The sequence below is a fragment of the Hemitrygon akajei genome, chromosome 22 (genome assembly GCF_048418815.1).
Source record: "Hemitrygon akajei chromosome 22, sHemAka1.3, whole genome shotgun sequence".
Classification (NCBI taxonomy): Eukaryota; Metazoa; Chordata; class Chondrichthyes; order Myliobatiformes; family Dasyatidae; genus Hemitrygon; species Hemitrygon akajei.
In genome coordinates this window covers 59,426,264-59,451,639 of record NC_133145.1, presented here as the reverse complement: position 1 = coordinate 59,451,639, position 25,376 = coordinate 59,426,264, and the positions used below count along the sequence as shown (strand labels likewise).

The following is a 25,376-nucleotide window of genomic DNA, read 5'->3' as shown; positions in this document are numbered from 1 at the left end:
ATAATCACAGATTGGGTTAGTGCTCACTTTATTCCTGTTAGATGTTGTCTTCTGTGGACAATAGTTGGTGATTCATGGTTAGTGATAAAATCAAAATTGCATATTTATCCCTCTGGAGTTTTGTTTGATTGGCTAACTGTTTATCCCATTTCCCGATATAACTTATTCTGTGGGTAGAATAAACATTTTTTTGCTTTATTTCCAGTACAGAATTGGGCAGCTATACATGATAAGCAAACACAGCCATGAGCAAAGTGACAGAGGAGAGGGAGTGGAGGTGGTGCAGAACGAGCCTTATGAGGATCCTATTCATGGCAAGGGCCAATATACAGAGAAGAGAGTTTACCTGAACAGGTAAAGCAGATTTTTATACTGTGAATTAAAATGTTAGCTGGTTCTGATTAATATCAATTTATATTCTATAATTCATAATGCTGTGGTATTGTTTATTTGATAATACTTACAATATTGTCTTCCAATTATCTCACTGCTGACTATTCCTTTGAGTTATTGATGAAATGGAAACCATTTTGGGTGGAACTTCAAATGAGTACTTGTATCCATATTTGTAAGAAATTAAAATATAAGAACTGAGAATTGATGGGAACACCATTCAGCACATGCACTGGGTACGATCTCAGTTTCTTAGAGCCACGTGAGAGAGAAAATGCAACAAACAAACTGCTGGTGGGAGGCTGTAATTGCTGCCAAAGGTTCAACTACTAAACACTGACATGAAGGGGGTGAGTAATTATGTAATCAATTATTTTTTGTTTAATAATTGTAATAAATTTAGACCAATTTGTAGAAACTTGTTTTCACTTTGACACAAAAGAGTCTTTTCTGTTGATCTGTGTTAAAAAAAAGCCAAATTAAATCCACTGTGATTCAATGTTAAAACATGAAAACTTCCAAGGGGATGAATTCTTTTTATAGGGACTGTAGGTGGAGGAGTGTTCTGAGGAAGTAGGGAGACATCAGAACGATTTAGGTTAGGAGAATGGGCAAAAAAGTGGCAGGTGGAATATATTGTCGGGAATTGTATGGTCACGCACCTTAATAGAAGAAACAAAAGCATAAATTATTCAAAACTATTCAAAAATTCAAAAATCTGAAGCACAGAGGGACTTGGGAGTCCTCATGCATGATTCCCTCAAGATTAATTTGCAGATTGAGTCGGTGGTGAGGATGGTAAATGTGATGTTTGCATTTATTTCAAGGGGACTAAAGTATGAAAGCAAGGATGTAATGTTGTGGTTTCATGAAGCACCAGTGAGTCATCACTTGGAGTATATTGAGCAGTTTTGGGCCCCTTAGAAAAGATGTGCTGACACTGGAAAGGCTCAAAGGAGGTTCACAGAAATGATTCCAGGATTGAAGGGCTTGTGATAGAAAGGGCATTTGATGGCCCTGGGCTCGTACTCACTGGAATTCAGAAGAATGAAGGGTGACCTAATTGAAACCTATCAAATGTTGCAAGGCTTCAATAGAGTGGATGTGGAGAGCACGTTTCCTGTGCTGGGAGAGTCCAGGACCAGAGGACATAGCCTCAGCCTTTTAGAACAGAGCTGAGGAGGAACCTATTTAGCCAGAGTGGTGAATCTGTGGAATTCGTTGCCACAGATGGATGTAGAAGTCAAGTCTTCACATGTATTTAAGGCAGAGGTTGATAGATTCTTGACTGGTCAACATATGAAGGGATACGGGAAGAAGGCAGGAGATTGGGGCTGAGAAGGAAAATGGAACAACGATGATGAAATGATGGGGTAGACTCAATGGCCCAAATAGCCTAATTCTGCTGCTATATCTTATGCTCTTAAATGGCATAACATACTACAATCCTGATTGCTATATTTTGTAAATATATATGAGGTTGAAGGACATGCAATTTCTATTGTTTTGGACAATCCCAAAGTGATAAATTCAATCAAAAATCATTGATAGGAATAGTTTTAAATCGAAATAAAGATGTTTTTCATTTCAGTCCTTTTAAAAATGATAATTCCAGTCTTCCAAATTCTGGGAATAGCTTGTGATATCATCATCCTTCACCAAGGAAAGCTATACAGAAAAGACTGATGTGACATGGTATGCCTAAAGATACAGTGCACTCTAAAACGCCAGCGAACATTTTGGTTATTGGTGCCCCACAGGACTTTACTTGCAGCCATGGCCTTGAAGCTGAAGTAGGCTGCTGTGTTGCTTTTAGTGGCATGGAAATTGCAAAGAGTGGGGAATGAGAATTGGAAAGTTGCAGATGGTTGATTGACAGCTGTCAGGTTGTGGATGTCATGGACTGGCACTTGGGCAGCCAGGTGAATAAGGAGCAAGCCACTGGAGAGACTGGGGAACCAACAGAGAATGATGGAGAACTGTGGAATCGTGAAATCCATTTTATGTTTTTTAACTTCAAAACATAAAGAAATACAATTGCAATAAAAAGAAAGGAGCCCAAGAGAATGGGTCTTAGTTTGTTTTCTCACTTTAAGTGAGGCGCACACATATCATGTGGTGACGTGATGATACATGACATTTCCGCACTTTTACAGGTAATCTGCAATGCATTATGCAAATAACAAAGGGTGATTAATTGAACAATGTATTTACGTGTGTGTGTGTAGTGCTGTGTTCGGAGTGGGGGGGGGGGGGGGGCGCTGAAGAGGAGTTACACTACACATGATCCCGGAATCCCATCAAAGGTTATGGGGAGATGGCAGGAGAATGGGGTTGAGAGAGTTACTGGATCAGCCATGATGGAATGGCAGACCAGACTCAATGGTCTGGATGGTATAGTTTTGCTCCTATTTCTTGTGGTCTAATTCTTGAGCAATAGCAGTCTAGTTACAGCAGTGGTTTTTGATGGGAAGTCTGTATTTCTTCCCTTTTGAAGTCTTGACTCTTAACCTTGGAACAATTCTACTCAACTTGAAGTGGAGAATAATAAAGAAATTTGAGTAGAAGGCTCTTCAGCCCCATCACCTTTTCAACATTCACTTGGATGTTATTTTTGATGTAAAAGATCAGTACACAATCTTTTATCTCAGTGCCATCCCTCAATTCCCTCCATGTCCAAAAATCCAGAGATCTCCATTAGTCAAACCCTGTCCTGATGAAAGATCTCAGCCTGAAATGTCAACTGTACTCCTTTCCATAGGCGCTGCATGGCCTGCTGAGTTCCTCCAGCATTTTGTGTATGTTGCTTGAGTCAAAGAAATATATTGTTTGTTTAAGTAAACAAGATTGGTGTAATGCATAATTGGTGCATGAAACTATACATCTAAATATACCTCTTTCATATGATCAATTGTATTTTCAATTGATGCATTTTATACCTATGCACAGCACTAGAAGCAAGGCAAATAACAACATTAAAAATCTTCTTTTTCTTCGGCTGTCCATTGATTTTGATGTTGACTGTGCTGAGAGTTTTGCTCCAACACGCCTTGCACAGTAATAAGACAGACGGTGTTGTGCCCCCACCACACAGTCTCTCTGAGCTTCCAAATCTGATGCTAAGGGGTACACAGGAGTGTAACAGACTTAGCGGATAAGGAAACTGCCCCGCAGTGACAACTAACTAGTCTAGTGATGTCATCCGTTGACCAGCACTCTGGTTCCTCCGCATGCCACCAAGGTGACTGTACCATTGACCCTTTTGGATTCATCTGCCACAGACACCATCAGATGCCCTGCTGCCGGCGTCCTCGTTGGGTGCAGCCTTTGCCTGAAGAGGCATAACCTGCAAAGTAGCAAAGGCATGCTTACCTCCTGACTTAGCTAGCCACGATCCTACTACTAGATCTAGTCTAGTAGTATACCGATGCAACATCACCTTCACGTCTAGGTTAGACCTGCCAGAGAACGAATCTCCACCGTACTTTGCTGATGTTCAGCCAGTGTCACTCCTACGCCACGGTGCGGCGCCAAGGTAGGATTTTGTAGGAGAACATATTAAAAATAGTATTTCAGCAAACATATGCCATGTTGCAGAATTATATTTGGTACACCCTTCTGGAGTTAAATGTAGACATAAATATTGCATAAGAAAGATGATTTCTGAATGATTATTCCAAACATTTTAAAAACCAACCTACATAAGATGCAAGTCATTTTTTAAAAACCTTGACTCACTGCCAGATGCCAGTTCCTTGATTGCAACTGATTCAGTTTGCTTTTCTTCTTGTCAGAAATAAGATTGTGTTCCAATCAATTAAAAGATGCATTGACCTTTTAATAGATCACAACTGGCAAACATTATAGATTCAGTATGCTTCATTGTGATTGATCATATACCATGGAGACCCACTCAACAAAACAATGCATGCATTGCCCCACACTGTGGGTAGGGCTAATTAAAGCTCCTGTGTTTGCCCTTAGCATAGTCGCGAACAGTATTCCTGATGTACCACCATAAGCTTTAAATATGTCCAGACGTCTTTTATGTAGAGGACCTGAATGGAACTTTGAATATCCTTATTGCTTTTTACATTATAATAAAACATTGCTCTAATGTTTCCAATAAGACCTTGATTCCTGTGTGCCTGGAGGCAGCCACACACCAAAGGAGATGCTGCAGTTCTATAGAGTGCACATAACCAAAGAATTTAGAGTCATAGAACACTGCAGCGCAGAAATGAGCCCTTCAGCCCATAGAGTCCATGCTAAACCATTAATCTGCTTAGTCCCATATATGTACACCTGGACCGTCCCTCCATATCCTTCCTATCCATGTACCTATCCAATGTTAGAATCAAACTCACATCCACCACTTCCACTGGCAGCTCATTCCACACTTGCACCACCCATTGAGTGAAAATTTATTCCAAAACAATTGGCCTGAGACTATATTTGGGCATACAGAAAATGAACTTTACATCTCCTTCCCTTCCCTACTCATGTCCCTGCTTGAAAGCTGACATCAAAGGTTCTCCAAATATTGATCTTATTTCCAAAAATGTCATTGCCTCATGCAATACGTACTGGTGAAAAGTCACTATTTGTCCTGCTGCTCACCTGCAGGGAGATAGAAGTGTTTGGCAGGAGGATATTAGCCAAATGAAATCATTACCTTTTTTAAACTGAGAATGAGTTTAAACAGTTATTTACAGTAATACAGTATTCAACTGCTGTTTCTAGTTTTTGTTGGCACGCTTGTCAATAATAAGATTTAAAAGAGAAGAAAGGAAATATTAGATTTATTTGTCACATATATATCAAAACCTATAGTGAAATGCATCATTTGTGTCAACAACCAAAACAGTTTGAGGATATGCTAGAGGCATAAATGTTGCCATGCTTACAGAGCTAATATAGAATGCCAATAATTTACTAACTGTTAACTCATCCATCTTTTGAATGTGTAAGGAAATCAGAGCACCTGGAGGAAACCCACACAGTCATGGGGAAAACACACAAACTCTTTAAAAACAGTGGTGGAAATGAACCCGGATTGCTTGTGCAACATTTCATATGCTAATCGCTACGTTACTATGCTGCCCTTAAGAAGCCAGTGCATAGCCGGTGGGATTCAAATCTGCAGGGTGAAACCCCAATACATATATAGTCCATTGCCTTAACCACTTGGGCATGACAATCTGACAAACTGTGGACCATCTGAGAAGGAGCACAGCATATCATTGCAAGCTTGATTCTTGGTGTTACGTAAAAGAACAATGAGGGAACTAATACTTCCTTTCAGGGAAGCAGCTAATATGAAGATGAATTTGTTTGAGAGAAGATTCAGTAAAGAATTTGTTAAGAAGAAATGACATTCTGAATAGCCATGAGTCTTCTCTCACTGTGATCTACCACAATTCTGAGAAGTGACTATTCCATTCAAAGATGTGATTCAAGAAATTACTCACTTGGAGAAAGCAGAAAAGTTTCCCCTGCAGCACCCATCATCTTCTGCTTGCTACCCTGATGTAATTATTTCCATTTTCTACGATAAATAGCCTTCAGTATTGTCAAGTCGTATTGGGAACAGCAGTGGCTGCCTGAACAGGGAAAGCTATCTAGTCAATAACAGCTTTCTGATTTCACACCACAGCATAATAGAGAATAATAATGTTCAATTGAAAATCCAAATGTTTCCAAGTTTTACTATTCTGTTGTTCTTCAACTGCTCTATTTTAAGTACAGGAAAAGATATAACTTCTGATCTCAATCCTAAAATTATCTTCGGTAAAAATTATCTACAATTTCACTGGTTGTACTCTTGCAATTTAACAAAATAATTTCTGGATATTATTTTCCATTATGTTAACAATCATGAATGCGTCTATGAGGATCATTATCCAGAAGCTTCTTGTGTAAGACAAAAAATGTTTCTATAATTTTAATAACCAAGTAAAAAAATGACCAAAATAAAAAAAAGAGAGCTATGGGTAACCTTGATAATTTCTAAAGTAAGTAGATGTTCGGCACAGCATCTTGAACCGATGGGCCTGTATTGTGCTGTAGGGTTTCTATGTTTCTGAATCTCATGGTGTTAAGTTTAGCCACAGGATACTCTCTGTTATATCTTCTGTGGCTGATGTCATGTAAATTTCTGAGAAACTGGAATGAAATAACCAACATGGTGATAGACCTGAGCACCTGCTATTTAATGATGCCCTCTACTGATTTGTATTATGCTGTTTTGGTTTAGTTGGTAATTGTTCTTTGTAAATTGCCCTGTGATTAGGCTTGGGTCAAATAGGTGGGTTGCTGGAAGGCATGTCTTGTTGAGCCAGTAGGGCTTCTTCTGTGCTGTATCTAATAAAATAGGCCCTTTGGCTCAACTCTTCAATGCTGATGAAGATGTCTAACTGAGCTAATCCCACTTGCTTATGTTTGGACTCAGCCTTTTTTAAACATGTACTATCCTAGTATTTTCTGACCTTCGAATTGTCCCTCCTGTAACAGCTTATATACACATCACCCTTGGTAAAAAAATAAAGGCTTCACCTTGGATCCCTTCTAAATCTTTTCACTCTCTGTGGTGAACGACATATACCTGTCTGGACACGCCCCCTGCTGACTGCTCCTGTGGCTCCTCCCACAGACCCCGGTATAAAGGCGATTGAGGCCTGAGCCCGGCCCTCATTCTCCAGGATGTAGTATGGTGGTCAACTACTGCTTGTTCTTTCTTCCAGTCAATAAAAGCCGATATCTCGACTTCACGTCTCAGAGAGAGTTATTGATGGTGCATCAATCTCACCTTAAATCTGTCCTCAATTTTCAACTTCCCTACCCTCGGTTAAAAAAACGGAGACTTTCCATAAGGTTATCTCTCAGCCTCTTCTGCTCAAGGGAAACAAGTTCAAGTCTACCCAGTCTGTCCTAACTCAAACCATCCGGTCCCAGTAACATACTTCTTCCAGTTAATCCATCCCAAAATGGGCCCTTTTTATGAAGGCTGATAAATTTTAAGCTATTTTTAACTCTAACTTAAGCTTTGAATTTTGTTCCTGTGACATCAACTGCTGCATAGCAGTTTGCATAATGCGTTACAACACCAACCATCAACACTGGGGCTCAATTTCCTCGGCTGTCTGAAGGAATTGGTACCTTCTCCCGGTGGCCGCTTGGGTTTTCTCATTTTCCCCTTGGTTTCCTCCCACAGTCCAAAGATGTACGCGCTAGAGTTAGTGAGTTATAGGCATGGCAACACTTGCCAGCTGCCCTCCCCTGCACATCCTTGGACGGTGTTGGTCGTTGATGCAAAAGACACATTTCATTGTATGCTTCAATGTTTTAATATACATGTGACAAATAAAGCTAATCTTGAACCTTTAATCTTCTTGTACTATTGGTATCTTAATATCCTTTGTATATCTATTTTCCAATGTATTCTCCACTGGTGTTTCACCCCTGCATTTATCAATGTGACACATGCTCTCCCCCTGCAGCAAGACTATCTTCTTCACTGCACCAGCCTCTGCTGTTTCTCATTCACACTCTGCCTTTTGATATCCTCCACAAGCACAGAATCAGTGTTCACATCTCCGACCCACACTGGCAGTGATTGGCCTGTGCATCTCCTGGTCCATAATGACATGACAATTTTTTCAGCAGCTCTGCCTCATTCTTAAACAATTTTCCCACTATCTGCCTCCATTACTTTTAGCTTTGTCCAGAGTTCAGGATTTTTGGAAAAAAAAACATTAGGACTAATTTCTATTTAGTCCTATGTTCGCTATCTGGGAGGATAGTTGAAATTAGGTTACTGACAGCATTTCAGATGCTGGGTGAGCATTTATCACAGGCAGAGACAACTGTGGGCCAAGTGTCAGGCAATGGATTTTTATGGAAGGCACTGGTTGGCAAGGACATGTTGGGCAGAATGGCCTTTTACTGTGCTGTTAAATTTTATGGTGATTGTTTTATTAATTTGTGTCTAGTTTGAATGTTGGAAAAAAGGAAAACAAGACCAGTCTAAGTATTTAAATGCAAATATAAATAAATGAAAAGTAAAAAAGATCTATTGAAATTTGAAATAAAGAAGATAATTCTGGAAATATTCAGCAGTTCATGAAGCATACATGAACAGCAAACCAGAGTTAACATTCCAGGCTGATAGTCTTTTCATCTAAATGTGAATGATCATTGACTTGAAACATTAATTTTTGCCTGCAGTAAGTTAAGTACTGGTCAGTTTCATTACTGAACTGATGATATTCATCAACCTTCTAACATAAGATGCAGTAATCTAGCTTTGATTTTTATTTCATATTCACAAGGAGGTGATGAAGCTAATTAAGTTGATGTAAGAATTAGAATCAGGTTTAAGCCGCCATTTAGTGAAACTATGACTGATCTGATTTTGGTTTTAATATCACACTGCTGCATTTACTCCAGAACTCTTGAATTCTCAATAGTTCAACAATCTGTCACGACATTCAGCTGTGCTGTTTATAGAATGAAGGAGCTTAATAATTTGTATCTGACCTCATTACACCAATTCACTCCACATACTAAAAGAGTGATTACAAGTGAAAAACACAATCCTGGAAGCTGATATCAGGTAATTTAGTCCCACTAAGTGAATCCTGCATATTACATTAATGCCATATTGGAAGTCACAAGGAGTTGTGCAATTAATCTTTTGTTTAAAAAATATCATTACTGTGTTCTGCTCCCCTTCAAGTACAGTATGTTAATACCCAACCTATGCATTTTGTGTCCAGCAACAATTTGCTTGACAGATAAGGGGCAATGGAGTTTGAAACAGCAGAAAACTGTTATATAAAGTCAGGTCATTGAGTTCAGAAACCATACGATAATGTTGCAGCTCTTTAGACCAGACCTGGAATATTGTGTTAATTTCCAGTTGCTTCATTATAGGAAGGATGTGGAAGCTTTTGATAGGGTGCAGAGAGGATTTACCAGGATGCTACCTGGATTAGAGAGCGTATCCTACGATGAAAGGTTGTGTGAGCTAGGGCTTTTCTCTTTGAAGAGGGGAATGAGAGGTGACTTGACAGAGGTGCGCAAGGATAAGAAGAGGCATAGAAGGAGTTGATAGCCAGAGATCTTTTCCCAAGGTAGACATGGGTAATACGAGGGGGCATAACTTTAAGGTGCTTGGAGGAAAGTATAAGGGGACATCAGAGGTAGGTTTTTACACAGAGAGTGGCAGGTGTGTGAAATGTGCTCCAGGGGTGCTGAGATACATTAGGGGCATCTAAGAGACACTTAGGTACTTGGATGAAAGAAAAATGGAGAACTACGTGGAAAGAAAGGGTTAGTTTGGTAGGTTAGAGTACATCAGTGTAACATCATGAGCTAAAGGATCTATACTGTGCTACACTGTTTTGTGTTCTAAAACAGCAGGGAGGATTGAAAATAGGAGGATAACAGCACAAACAACTCCCAAGGAAGACCTCAAGCTACAATGAGCAATGGCCTTCTGATCCAAAGACTAAGGTTTTAAGTACACTTAACAGTTCACAGAAACCTTGATCTTTACAGAACCCTGCTGGCATTAATTTGTTTATGATCAAATTTTCATAAAAGAATTTTTAAACATAATAATTTATATCCTGGGATGGGGAAAACATTTTCAATTATTCAGATTTCCCTGCCTTCTGCATATTGCACTGAATTAATTACAGAAGTCATGGGTCACAACCTTTCAATCCAGTTTCTGTCACTAAATAATTAAAATAAGTTGTAACATTGGTACAAAGCCTGCAGTCTCTTTGGTATTGTTGCTAATGAGGCAAAAAAAATAGTTATTCACAAGATGTCCTTTATTGAAGGCAGTCAATTCACAACTAACAGCACTGGATGTTATAATAATATCTCATGGTACGTTCAGTTCTTTAAAGGCACAGTGCCCTTCCATTTAAATGTGTAATAACCCATGTAAATCCATTAGGCTTACTTGAATAGCTTTGACATCAACTGCATTCCACACTGTAGGGGACCAGACAGGTTCCAGAGGCATCTTGTGGAGGCCTTTCATTCAGAAATGAGAAAATAATGCTTGAATAGGATGCCTAAGATTTTCTTTTGGTACTCTAGGAGGACTCTGCAATCCTTGGTCCCAGAAAAGAAAGAAAAGCTCCTCTTCCACCCCCCCCCCCCCACCCCCTTATCTGTTGAACAAATCAAAGGAATGCACGCCAGAAGAGGGTTCTACCTATGAGTGATAGTTCAACACGTTTAAGGATAGTTTGAGGAAAATTCTGGTAATTCCTTAAGAGAAACAGGTTTGTTCTTTAACTAAATAAACTGCATTCATGATCTCTTACTTTAAAATATAAAAATCAAGTAATTGACAAGAATTTAAATGACTCTCAGTACAGTTTATTTATTTTCAAAGTTTAAAGTACATTTATCATCAAAGTATGCATACAGCCAACAACTCTGAGTTCTGTCCTCCCACAGGCAGCCACGAAACCAAGAAACGCATTGGATCCTGTTTCTAGAAAAAACATCAAATACGCAAAATGTGCAGGAAAAACAGAATAAATTGCACAAATAGCAAAAAGCGAGCGAGCAATACATAGAATATCAACATCAAACCAGGAGTATCCAGTTTAGTTAATTTTAGCACCACTAGCCGACTTTGGGCCGCAGAGCTAAAGCACCCCAGTCCTCACCAATCAAACCGCTCAAAAACTGCAAAATAGAAAGAGTAGCCAGAATCTATTTTTACATGCTGCATGAATCTCAAAGTCCATAAGACATGGGAGCAGAATCAGACCATTTCTGCCCCCCCATTTCAGAATTCTGAATTCAAAATCAGGTTTATTATCACCAGCGTGTGTTGGGAAATTTGTTAACTTAGCAGCAGCAGTTCAATGCAAGACATAATACAGAAGAAGAAAAATAATAAATAAGTAAATCAGTTACAGTATACGTATATTGAATAGATTAAAAATTGTGCAAAAAACAAATAATATACATTAAAAAAGTGAGGTGGTGTTCAAGGGTTCAATGTTCGTTTAGGAATTGGATGGTGGAGGGGAAGCAGCTGTTCCTGAATCGCTGAGTGTGTGCATTCAGGCTTCTGTACCTCCTACCTGATGGTAACAGCGAGTAAAGGGCATGCCCTGGGTGCTGGAGGTCCTTAATAATGGACGCTGTCTTTCTGAGAGGTGTCCTGGGTACTTTGTAGGCTAGTACCCAAGGTGGAGCCGACTAAACTCTGCAGCTTCCTTCGGTCCTGTGCAGTAGCACCCCCCACCCCCACACCAGGCAGTGATTTGCCTTCCTCACCACAAACTCACACTGCAAATTAACCTTCAGGGAATCCTGTGCAAGGACCCCCAAGTCCCTTTTGTGCCTCAGATTTTTGAATTTTCTCTCAATTTAGTCTACCCTTTTAATTCTTCTACCAAAGTGCATGACCATACACTTCCCGACACTGTATTCTTTCTGCTACTTCTTTGCCCATTCTCATAATCTGCCCAAGTCCTTCTGTAGTCTACTTCCTCAAAACTACTTGCCCCTCTGTGGTGAACTACATATACCTGTCTGGACACGCCCCCCCCCCCCCCCGCTGACTGCTCCTGTGGCTCCTCCCACAGACCCCGGTATAAAGGCAATTGGGGCCTGAGCCCTGCCCTCAGTCTCCAGGTTGTAGTATGGTGGTCAATTGCTGCTTGTTCTTTCTTCCAGTCAATAAAAGCCTATATCTCGCCTCACGTCTCAGAGAGTTATTGATGGTGCATCACCCTCCACCTATGCTCATATCATCCACAATCTTTGCAACAATGCCATTAATTCCTTCATATACAGTAAGGTGGAAAGAAGCAGTCCAACACAGACCCCTGTGGCACACCACTAGTCACCGGTAGCCAACCAGAAAAGGATGGAGGCTGCCATTTTGTGAAGACACTGTACTTCCATTTTGTGAGTTTGACATGCTGGGCTTGATCAATGTTTTAAGGAAGACACAATGATTCTTAGGGTTATCTGCTGGACTGGAGATTATTTCCAAAAAGAAGTTATTTGTGAGAAGTTCTTTGGTTGGCTATAACATGCAAGTTTGTGAATGTTGGGGTTGATGCCTGCCTGAAGAGATTCGAGCTCATTGCTGTTTGAGAACAAAGAGCCTTAAATTATCAACTGTCACTTAATGGGAAGAGGGCAATAAATGGATGCTGGCTTGGAGCAGAGCTAATAACAAGGTGTTAAAGAATCAGAATCAGGTTTATTATCACGGCATGTGACATGAAATTTGTTAACTTAGCAGCAGCAGTTCAATGCAATACATAATCTAAAAGAGAGAGGAAAAAAATAAAAATAAAACAATAAATAAACAAGTAAATCAGTTATGTATATTGAATAGATTTTATTAAATGTGTAAAAACAGAAATACTGTATATTAATAAAGTGAGGTAGTGCCCAAAGCTTCAATGTCCATTCAGGAATCAGATGGCAGAGGGGAAAGAAGCTGTTCCTGAATCACTGAGTGTGTGCCTTCAGGCTTCTGTATCCCCTACCTGATGGTATCAGTGAGAAAAGGGCACGCCCTGGGTGCTGGAGATCCTTAATAATGGACTCTGCCTTTCTGAGACACCGGTCCTTGAAGATGTCCTGGGTACTTTGTAGGCTTGTGCCCAAGGTGGAGCTGACTAGATTTACAACCTTCTGCAGCTTTTGAGTGTATTTGTTGACATGCCAAATCTCTTCAAGCTCCTACTGAAGTATATCCACTGTCTTGCCTTCTTTATGAGTACATCAATATGTTGGGACCAGGTTAGATCCTCAGAGATCTTGACACCCAGGAACTTGAAGCTACTCACTCTCTCCACTTCTGATCCCTCTATGAGGATTGGTATGTGTTCCTTCATCTTACCCTTCCGGAAGTCTACAATCAGCTCTTTCATCTTACTGACGTTGAGTGCCAGGTTGTTGCCGCGGCACCATTCCACTAGTTGGCATATCTCACTCCTGTACGCCCTCTCATCACCACCTGAGATTCTACCAACAGTGGTATCATCAGCAAATTTGTAGATGATATTTGAGCTATGCCTAGCCACACAGTCATGTGTGTATGGAGAGTAGAGCAGTGGGCACTTTATGTATCTGAAGAAACTTTTGGTATCCTCTTTAATATTATTAGCGAGCTTACCATAGAACCATAGAACACTACAGCACAGTACAGGCCCTTCAGCCCTCCATGTTGTGCCGACCCATATAATCCTTAAAAAAAAAGTACTAAACCCACACTACCCCATAACCCTCCATTTTTCTTTCATCCATGTGCCTGTCCAAGAGGCTTTTAAATACCCCTAATGTTTTAACCTCCACCACCATCCCTGGCAAGTCATTCCAGGCACTCACAACCCTCTGTGTAAAAAAAAACTTACCCCTGATGTCTCCCCTAAACTTCCCTCCCTTAATTTTGTACATATGCCCTCTGGTGTTTGCTATTGGTGCCCTGGGAAACAGGTACTGACTATCCACCCTATCTCTACCTCTCATAATCTTGTAAATCTCTATCAAGTCCCCTCTCATTTTTCTACGCTCCAAAGAGAAAAGTCCCAGCTCTGCTAACCTTGCTTCATATGACTTATTCTCCAAACCAGGCAACATCCTGGTAAATCTCCTCTGCACCCTCTCCATAGCTTCCACATCCTTCCTATAATGAGGTGACTTTCTTTCTTAATGACTTACTTTCTTAATGACTTTTTTAGTTGTCTTCTATTGGTTTTTAAAAACTTCCCAACATCTAACTCCTCACTAATTTTTGCTCTGTTATATGTCTTCTCTTTTTGGTTTTTATGATGGCTCTGACTTCTGTTGTTATCCATGGTTGTGTCATCTTTCCTTAAGAATACTTCTTCCTCTTTGGGATGTACATATCCTGTGCCTTCTGAATAGCTTCCAGAAATTCCACCCATTGCATCGCTGCCAGTGTTCTTTTCCAATCAATTCTGGTCAACTCCTCTCTCATGCCTCCATAATTCCCTTTACTCCACTATAATACTGCTACATCTGACTTTAGCTTCTTCTCAGATTGCAGTGCGAATTCCATCTTATTATAGACCCGTAAGGGTCCTTTTACTTTAAGCTCTCTAATCAATTTTGGTTCATTGCACAACACCCAATTCAGAATAGCTAATCCCCTATTGAGCTCAATCACAAGCTGCTCTAAAAAGCCATCTTGTAAGCATTCCAGAAATTCCTCTTCTTGGGATCCAGCGCCAACCTGATTTTCCCAATCTACCTGAATATTGAAATCCCCCATGACTGTTGTAACATTGCTCTCTTGGCCTGCTTTTTCTAACTCCCACTGTAATTTGTAGACTGCATCCTTACTACTGTTTCAAGGTCTGTATACAGCTCCGATCAGGGTCTTTTTACCTTTGCAGTTCCTTAGCTCTACCCACAACAATTCAACACTTTCTGACCCTATGTCACCTCTTCCTAATGATTTAATTTAATTTTTTACCAATAGAGCCAAGCCATTTTCATTGCAATTCATCCTGTTGACTGTAATTTTGCCCTGTCATCAGCCTCTCCTTGCTAGGAGTCTCACTACACATTGACTTTGCTTGTAAACCAACTGCCTCATCTTCAGCACGATCACTCCGGTTCCCAACCCCTGCCAAATTTGTTTAAAGTAAGTCCCCAAAATGAGTCCACGGCTACGAGCTTCACTAATCAATCCGTGCAATGTGGAACTAAAGATTTCTGCACTTTTCTGCAACAGCAGCTAGCATGAGGAAGAGAAAGAACAGTCAAACGCAGGCAGATAGCGCCAAACGCCCATTCACCCTCCACTCTTGTCCTCATCACCGTTGTTGTGTTGTTCACTGGTGTCATTTTGAAGCAACAACAAAAAAATTGCTCTTTTTTTAAGTCTAGCTTGGACCAAATAAATTCTTGTTTTCCCAGAGTTTACCAGGAATATTTGCAGGCATCTTTTGGATGTGTTTATGATACTTTAGGTTACTTCCCCGCTGATGACTTAACATGACTGTGTAAATAGGCTTTTCAGATTGGAGGATGAGAGGGTGGCTCAGAGAATGTTGAACCAAATAAGTGGAGAGTTGTCCAAAGCTCAAATGACAGCTTCAACAGCAAGTTGGCTGTGATAGGAATAGGTATTGGTGTCCCTATTATGGATGTGAAAGAAAGAATTATTGTGATAGAAACAAAATGGGCATTGAAATCATGTTACTGCCAAACAGGATGCTAAGGTTGCAAACTTTGTGTGTCAGCCTAGAGGTGTAACACAAGTTCAGAATTTGTGTCAGGGCTGACAACCTCTAGACTGATCTGTTGAGATCCACATGCAAAGGAACTATCTGATCTTGAGACATTAGAATGACATCGAGATAACAGCGAGATGAGAAAGAAGGACAAACAATGGATTCATGGAGAACTTCCACTGGTGAGGTGGTGGAAGTGCAGTGACAGATTTTTGTCGTCATGCTTGACCTCCTGTTGGGTGTGTAAAAGGAGAATCAAATGAACTCATGAACAGTGGAGGACCATTACAGGAGGAATAAGAGAATCATTCTACACCACAACTATAAAAGTGGTTGAGGAGAGTGATGCACCATCAATAACTCACTCTGAGACGTAGGAAGCGAGGTATCGGCTTTTATTGACTGGAAGAATGAACAACACTACATCCTGGGGAATGAGGCTGGGCAACAGGCCTCAGTCGCCTTTATACAGGGGTCTGTGGGAGGAGCCACAGGAGCAGTCAGCAGGGGTCAGTGGGAGGAGCCACAGGAGCAGCCCAGACAGGTATATGTAGTTCACCACAGAGAGGTAATACACTATAGTTAGAGACATTTTGTTATTGCTGGAAAAATGACAACCTGACTGAAAGGTATAGGTCATGGGATTGAAGGTAATATAGCAAAAATGAAGAGGGAAAGGCACATTGAAGGACCTTTGAGAGAAAATTAAATAAAACCAAAAATCTTGTTATTATTAGCAAATTACGTTGGACTTGTGAAGAGAAAAGTAGAGTTTCATATTAGTGACACCTGTCAGAACAAGCTGTGACCGATTGAATATATGTGAGTGAAGAAATAGTTTGAGAGTGAGGTAATTGTAAACAAGGGTAGGAGAATTCAGGTTTATTTTGTATTCATGAAGAGTAAATGTATGATTTGGAGCAGAAGAGATCAATGCCTGGAGAAAGGAAACTAAGTAAAATTCCAGCTGAAATGATATAATACAATCAATTAAGCAAAGGAGAAAGTCCACAGTGAGGCTGTATGCATTTGATTAACAAATTTCACATCACATGCCAGTGATAATAAACCTTATTCTGATTCTTGAGCAAATTTTTCAGTTCCAAGAGCTCACCAGCCCTTTACAGCCTGTCTAATTTTATATATAATCAATAACATTTCAGCAATCCTCTGTAGTAATCTCAGAATTCAGTGCATCATTTGCGATTGAGACAACTCGAACAATGACTTTATAAGATGGAATGATTAGAATTGGGCTGTCCAAGGGGCACTTTTCACAAAGGACCGTAGAAATATGGATCTTTATTTCCCAACATTATTCCCCTAGAAATTATACTAGGACCTCAATATAATAAAATAAATCAAATGAAATAAATAAACTTATGAGGTGAGTTCTGTACATTTACTTTGATGTCATTGTGATCACTAGGTGCAAAGTGTTCCCCTACACAAACTTCTTTTGCCTGCTCTGTCTCATTTCCGAATATCAGATCAAGTATTGCACACTCTCTCGCTGGGACTTCTACGTACTGATTACGGAAACTTTCCTGACGCATTTGATAAACTTTCTCCCATCTCTTCTTTTACCGTATGGGTGACCCAGTCAATATGTGCAAAGTTAAAACTCACCTACAAATAACAACCTTATGTTTCTTGCAACACTCTGTGATCGCTCTGCAAATTAGTTCCTCTAAATCCCTTGAACTGCTGGGTGGTCTGTATTATAGCCCCATTAACATGGTCATCCCCCTCTCATTTCTCAGTTCCACCTATAAAGCCACACTGGATGAGCTCTCCAGTCTGTCCTAACAGAGCACTGCTGTAAAATTTTCCCTGACTAGCGATGCCACCCCTCCTTTAACCCTTTGCACTCTGTTGCATCTGAAACAGCGGAACCCTGAAATATTCGATATTTTGTATGAAAGAAAGTTGCCCCAAGTGTAATGTGAGTGGTGGACTTGATGGGAATGTTTGGAGAATTAATGAGGAAATGTGATCGCCCTGTGAACCAGCGTAGTTTATCTCCTCCTACCATGTTGTACGGGAATGTCGAAAAACTGAAATGCTGGAATTGGCAGCAAAGTATGCAGCAACTGTGGGAAGTGAGACAGAATTAATATTTTGACAATCTTGCATCAAAACTGGACGAGTAAGAAAACAGCATGTTTTAAGTGGGGATGGTGGTGTCAGAGGATATATGCAATGTCACTGTTGTTGTGGAGATCAATGTTCATGATACCGAATTCCAGTTTGTTTTGTTGTCAAATGGCTTATGCAGCAATACCTTGGGATGGTAAGAGTGAATTATTAAACTGTTATATGGGAGGCCAAGTCTGGATGTGTATTTAAGGCAGAAGTTGATAGATTCTTGATTGGTCAGGGCATGAAGGGATACAGAGAGAAGGCGGGAGATTGGGGCAGAGAGGAAAATTAGATCAGCCATGATGAAATAGTGGAGCAGACTCAATGGGCCAAATGGCCTAATTCTGCTCCTATATCTTATGATCTTATGGAGATGAAACCAAATGATTGAGTTAAAATCCTGATCAACTCAAATCTAACTGAAGTGTTGTGTAGGCTGTATGAATTTAAAAGTGCATTTTCTTTTCTCTGAAGTTTACTGCCCACAGAATTATACCCTTGGCCATTCATCAGTATTTTCCTAATCATTGAGGAATTTTTGAAGAAAATAATATCCATTATTCTTTTGCTTTGCCTTTATTACCAAAGAGACAAATAACTATCCAACTTGCTGACCTCCAATGCTCAATGCTTCAAGATCATTTTTATGATTGAAGACTCATGAGGATTTCCAAAGGAACTTCCTCTAATTGTCCTTCTTTACCTATACGAAGTATTTGGTTTTCTTTCTGTCTGTACCCCAACAGCCTGACTGTCTGCGACATATGTGACAGAAAACCCTTTGGAAAGAAATAGAAAATTTATCACACAGTAAGAAGCCACTTGATCCTTTGTGACTGTGCTGGTCAAAGAAAGCTGCCCCATTTAATTCTTTCTTCAAGCACAGTTCAAGTTTGTTCAAGCTTATTGTTGTCATGGGCATACAGGGTATGATGGTTGTCCATTGTGTCCAAAAATGCCAGGAGACCTATGTGGGAGGGATTTTAAAGTGGAAAAGCCATTACACTGGGGCAGTTCCACTCTCTGGGCCTCAGAAGTCTGGGTCCAGTGTGCAAATAAGCATCATAAACTGGGGTCTTCCTTGGTTGCAGTGTATGACCATGACATCTTCTGTGCCTTGTCATGACCTTCACTCACCATGGAGCATTGCAGTACCACCTTCCTAGCCATTTGATCTCACTGTAGATCCGCCCAGTCCGCTGGAGCGGACTTTGCATACTAGGACAGGCATGTTCCTGTCTCCCCAAGCTATGAGACTGCTGGTTACCCTCACCTGCTTCAGCTCGCTTGTTGAAGTGGTGTACCGGGGTGTGGCCACTGTCGCATGCAAACAGTTACTTGGGGCCACAGGTGAGAGCTGAGTGTCTGGTGGGGACCAAAGGTGAATGAGCTGCCCCGAAATGGACATGACAAGCCCCTTCACCAGAGGTGTTACCCCTCCCTGGACACCCCATACAGAGTATGCATGCCATGAAAATCAACTCTTTGCTGCAGCAGCACAGTACATTGTAAGCATGACAAACAAGCTAACATAAAGGTAAATAAATATAAATTATGCATACATGACAATATAAACATTAGTGCAAGTTGAGAGGGAGAGTAAAAATGTAATCTGAGGTAATGTTAGTGTATTTCAGGTTGGTTCAAGAACCTGATGGCAGTGGGGAAGAAGCTGTTGTTGAAGTTGTGGCTCTTCAGCCTCCTGTACCACCTCCTGCCTGATGGCAGTATTGAGAAGAGAGCATGGCCCAGATTGTAGAACTATGCCCTGGCCTTCAGGTCATGGCTTTTAAGTTACACATCCCAATAATTATTCAAGGTGAAAAGGGTTTCTGCCTCTACCATCCTTACAGCAGAGTTTTAGATGCTCTGATTGAAAAAAGCTCCCTCATCTCCTCTCTCACCTGTCCTCCAATTACATTACACCAATGTCCCTGCTCCTGTTTACTTAATCTAAAATCATCATAGTTTTAGGCACTTAATTTTATATTTCCTATAACTTCCTGTATACCAAAGAAAACAATATTTAGTTTGTCCATATTTAATTCATAGTTCAATGTTTCTGTTCCTGGCAAAATCATTGTAAATCTCTTCTACGCCCTTTTCAGTACGTTCATCTTTCCTGTAATGTGGTGATTGTGAAAGGTACTCAAGCTACTGATAAACCTGATAAACAACTTAACCTTTTCCCTCTTATAATTCGTGCCAGATTTTATAAAGGGAATGCCCAGTTTTTAAAATCCTGTCTAAATCATCAACGCTGTCTCATTCTGCCCTGCAGAGCTGATGTACGGTTAGAATGACAATAAAGTTTTTGAATCTTGAATCTTGAAAATCTTGGTAAACACTACAAAATTCACAAGTTAGCAAATTCAACTAAAGCCGTTATCTGTTAACTTTGTCTTTTATTTAATATTTAAACTTTATAACTGTTAACAATGCATCATTAAAAACCCTTTTGCACTTTGAAAGGACAAAGTTGATCCTTTTACCTCAACAATCTCTGTATCAGCTTATATGAAAGGTCCATTTTGTACTTAAGATTAAATTGCTCTCAATAACACTTCTGTGTTATGAGGAAGAATTAATTTTATTGGAAAGAAATATGCTGACCTTCACAATGAATTAACTTTTGAATTTTATGGTGCTCTCTGCAGAGACAAGATATGCAGTGAAACAGATAAAGTAATGGATAACACTAAATGACTTTGTAAATGTTTAATGGCTTTCTTATCAAAACTGACGACAGACCGTTTTGTGAGATATATTCTGGATAAAAGGTATTAAATATAGTAATTAAAGTTCAAGGAGATTAATTAGTAAATTGCTTTGTCATCATTTCTGATAACAGAACCTCATCTGTAAATTTATATGCTCGTTTTAGTAATTAATCTATGCATAATCAGGGGAGCTTTGGTGGCAAAATGGCACAACTTAACAAGAACTCTTTCTGTAGGCCATTCACCTCATTGTTGATAGAGTTTGACCCTCCTCACTATCTGATAATTGCTATCCAGGAAGCTCATTCACATGTTTTTCAATTTGGTTCATTGGCACAGCAGCCATGAACTTTAGAGGTTCTATCCTTATATGGATAAAAAGTAATAAAGGTATAAGAGACTTGGAATAGAAAGCAAACAGTAATGATGAACAACACAAAGTGCTGGAGAAACTTAGCAAGTCAGGCAGCATTTATGGAGGCAAATAAACAGTTGACGTTTTGAGCCGAGGCCTAACATCAGGACTGGAAAGGAAAGGGGAAAAAGCCAAAATAACAAGGTGGGGGGAAGGGGAGTACAAGCTAACTGGTGATGGGTGAGTGAGGGGAGGAAGAAGTAAGGAGCTGGCAGGTGATAGGTGGAAGAGGTAAAGAGCTGAAGAAGAAGGAATCCGATAAGAGAGAACAGTGACCAATGGAGAAAGGCAAGGGGGTGGGTCACTAGAGGGAGGAGCTGGTCAGGACAGAAGAAGTGAATGGGTAAGAAGGGAGCCAGATAATGAATGTGAAAAGAGAGAAGGGAAGTGATGAACAAATGTTTTTAAGACCTGAGTGATATTCTCTAGGATTGGGGTGTTACTGGGGAGGTGGATGGCTCTTTATGAAACATTGATCAGTTGGAATTTTGTACTGGCAAAATTTCACACAATAAACGTCAAGGGACCTACTGAATTTAGCCAGATATATCGCAGGTGAAACTTATTGCAGGAAGTGCAAATGGAGACTGAGGAAAGGAAATATAAATCAAATGGTAGAACTTTATCAGAGGTATGAGGGTAGGTTTTCATCAATCTTGAGGATTTCGGAACATTGAAAAGGGAGTTAAGGAAACTTATGGAATCCACTGTTTTATTGACAGAACTATCAGGAGTTAAAGCTTTTCAAAACTGAAACCCAAATTGGACTTCACTATGAGTATTTTGTCCACCTTTTAGGTTTGATATCAAGGCTTTGGAGGGGATGCAAAGATTTCAATGAGATGTTAGGTTAGTGTGATCACTCAAGTCGAGGGATTGTCTTTATGGGTGTGTCCTCAAGTGGCTGTAGAGGCCAGTCTGGGATCCACATACTCTGCTGCAGTGTGGGCATGAGTGCAGTGGCTGTAGTTAGTGATTGGGTATTCTGGTTGATCAGTGTCTCTCTTTGCAGCTGCCACTTGTTCTCTACAGCTTAGCTCTCTGTAGAGCTGGAAAGATTAAGAAAAGATTTAATAGAAGTGTTCAAAATCATGGAAGGTTTTGATAGTGTGAATAATGAAGCTTTTCTAATCATAGAGGGACCAGGAACCAATTTTCAGTTAGCTCTAGAAGTTGTGGAATGGAGATCAGGACAATAAAGGGAATGATTTCAAGAAGGTGAAGTAAGGAAGAGAGAATGAGTGAGAATAATGAAATTACTTTGAAGAAAGAGAGCTCTCTATTCAGAGCAGGTTAGTCTGTGTCAGGCTGCTTTCTATGGGGTGTAACTTCAGGTAGCTAATGGACAGTTGACAGTGAAGAAAATCTGATTACTGAGATTATTAATGATTATCAAATTCATTTTTAAAACTACCAAAAGTTACTGGTGGAAATCCATTTTCTCCTTCTGTTGATTTCCTCTCTTTAAATTTTAATTCTATTTCCTTATCACCATCAGTTTCCTTCGATAACTATTTCACAGAAGGTGTCTTTGGTCCTTGAAATTTCTTGAATAAACTCTGCACAGGGAATACTCAGTAACATTTATTACGGGGTTGTAAATGTAGTATGTGAGGGCTGAATACCGTACATCAAGCTTCTGGATCTCCAGTACTCTGAATCACCACCTTCAGAAGAAAAGGGATATAATTTATATTGGATAAAAATCTTAATAACTAATATCATTGCACAAAAAGTTGACTGAAGGATAACCGGCTATTTGGTGAGAAATAAATAACTATGGATTCCCAACAGGAAGATAACAAAAATACATGAGAGTAGCACAGTAGTGCAATAGTTAGTGTAACACTTTACAGCACCAGTGACCGGGGTTCAATTTCCACGCTGTCTGTATGGAGTTTTTATGTTTTCCTCATGACTGCATGGATTTCCTCCAGGGGCTCCAGTTTCCTCCCACATTCCAAAAACTCATGGTTTAGTAAGCTAAGGTTCAAAGGTTCATTTATTATCAAAGTATACAACTCTGAAATTCTTCTTCTCCAGGTAGCCACGAAACCAAGAAAGAAAAGAACAGCAGTGCTCAATCAACCCCCAAATCCCCCCTCCCCACACAAAAAATGAACAAAACGGAACAGCAACATTGACCCCCTAATCTTCCTCCCCACACAAAAAAACTAACACAAATGGAACAAGCATATCGTCCCCCCAAATCTCTCCTCTCGCACAAAAAACGAACAAAGTGGAACAGGCACATCAGCCCCCAAATCCCTATCCCTGCAGAAAAGAAACAAGAAGGATAGGGTGAAAAACACAGAATATAAAAAATTATAAGACTGATAAAAGTCTATAGTCCAAGTCCACATCCAAAATGCAGAAAACCTGGGATCACTCCCTGTGCCCAATGGCAGACCTTTCCCTCTCTGTAGCAGATCAATCAAAAGACAGGTAGCCGGCACTCACAATATGTTTTCACCAGAAGCATAGCAACACGTTTCTCCCAGTTCGTCCTCAGACTCTATTGGTTATTGATACGAATGATGCATTTCACTGTATGTTCTGATGTATTCTACGTGTGAGAAATAAAACAAAACTTTATCTTTAATCTGCATGAAACACAATAATTACACAAAGGTTTATACAATGACCCGAATTGCTAAGAAATTGTATCTTCCAATGAGATATGTCTCTAATTTGGTCAGCAGGCATCTCGTTCACAGCCTTAACATTGCTCTTAGATATTGAAAGCACATCTGATGAAAACTAAGTGCACATGCAACAAGCAGAGGTAACTTAATGGATACTTTAAACAAAATCAATTAGAATCCAATAATAATAACATTCCAGTATTCTAAATGAGAAATTAGAATACACGGTGATGTTGATATAGAAGCTGTTATAATGTAAACAAAGTCACCAGAGAGACGTCATAGTTGCTACTGTACGTTCACTACAGCCACTTTACAAACTCTTCCCCCTCCTCTGGTCTATCTCACTGGCCCATGATACTTTCACAGAGACGGTCAATCACACTGCCATCCCCAAATTTAAAATTCCAGGTGGGCTGAGCTCAGGCCTTCCTTCAGCATTTTCAGGTCATCTCTCCCTGGATTATCCATCCCTGAATATTCCTCTTATGCTTGATATTTATGTTCTGCATAATCCGTGGCTGGGTCATCAGCTCTCTGAATCCCTGACATTATCATTCCCCAGTTGCTCTCTCCTCCTCCCAGTCGCTGCCTCACTGCCCCTTTAAAAAAGCAATCTCTCTGTCTATTGCTGGTGTTCCCTGTAGCATCCTGCACCCTCCTGAGTCATACTGTCCCACATATTCCTCGGGCATTTCACTTTTACTAACACATGGATACGTGAAGGGTGCATCTGCTGATTTCAATTATTGCCTCGGGCTTGTGCCAGATATCTGTATTCCCACAGGTGACCTTAAGTGAGGGCAACTCTGACAAAATGTTCTGCTTCTCTCCGGGGGTGAAGGGTTCATGGACGGTCACAATCAAATTCAAGGACTGAGTGTGGTCATCAGGGTTCTCGACCTGCCACTGGTTGACCTCAATAAGTGCCATCACAACAGATATATTTGGGGATAACCTCTTACTCAAATATGCCCCACATTATGTAAAATATAAATGATGGATAAAAATTAAACAGTACACACTTAAAACAGCAGTGTATGTGGTCTGCAATCTACCACTTATGTGCGTCTGAACTCGTACTGCCTGTTGTATTCCTTTGCTTCTAACTTTTTCACCAAGGTTACTGATGTATTGTTAAAGCACACATACACTCGCAAACACGTATGCTAAAATACAGTTCCCAGAATGAGTATACATACCCCACTGGCATCCCGAACTTTTAATAAACATCCTTTGCAACTGGTGACCCCGTCTCACCAAATCAACACACAGAGTTTAGTCTGTTACATAAATGCACAGGCATGCACACACACACCACACTACTATTATATCTACCAGTTCTGCTCTCCACCGTGCTCACAATCCCGTAGCCACTGACCCAAACAGGCCTTAATTTTAAAAATACTCACCCACTTAGACTGTGAGATTACAGGCCTCTCAATGGGCATCCCAGACAAGTCCCCAAATGGTGTAACACACACAAAATGCTGGTAGAACACAGCAGGCCAGGCAGCATCTATAGGGAGAAGCAATGTCGATGTTTCGGGCCGAGACCCTTCGTCAGGACTAACTGAAAGGAAAGATGGTAAGAAATTTGAAAGTAGGAGGGGGAGGGGAAAATGCAAAATGATAGGAGAAGACCAGAGGGGGGTAGGGTGATTTCCTGCAGATTTCCTTGTGTTTGCCTTTTAAATTCACTACTGTGAATCAAATCTCTTACTACCTTTCCTTTCAGTTAGTCCTGACAAAGAGTCTCGCCCCAAAACTTCGACATTGCTTCTCCCTGAAGATGCTG

At 40.3% G+C, this 25,376-nt stretch overlaps 1 protein-coding gene across 1 annotated transcript in view; it reads left to right on the top strand.

The window, feature by feature from the left end:
• pitpnc1a (phosphatidylinositol transfer protein cytoplasmic 1a) overlaps positions 1–25,376 on the top strand; it is a 287,674-nt gene that overhangs the window by 148,455 nt on the left and 113,843 nt on the right. The window contains exon 2 of the mRNA XM_073026386.1: positions 206–354. Within this exon, the coding sequence (XP_072882487.1) occupies positions 206–354 (149 nt within the window). The remainder of the gene's footprint in view (positions 1–205; positions 355–25,376) is intronic.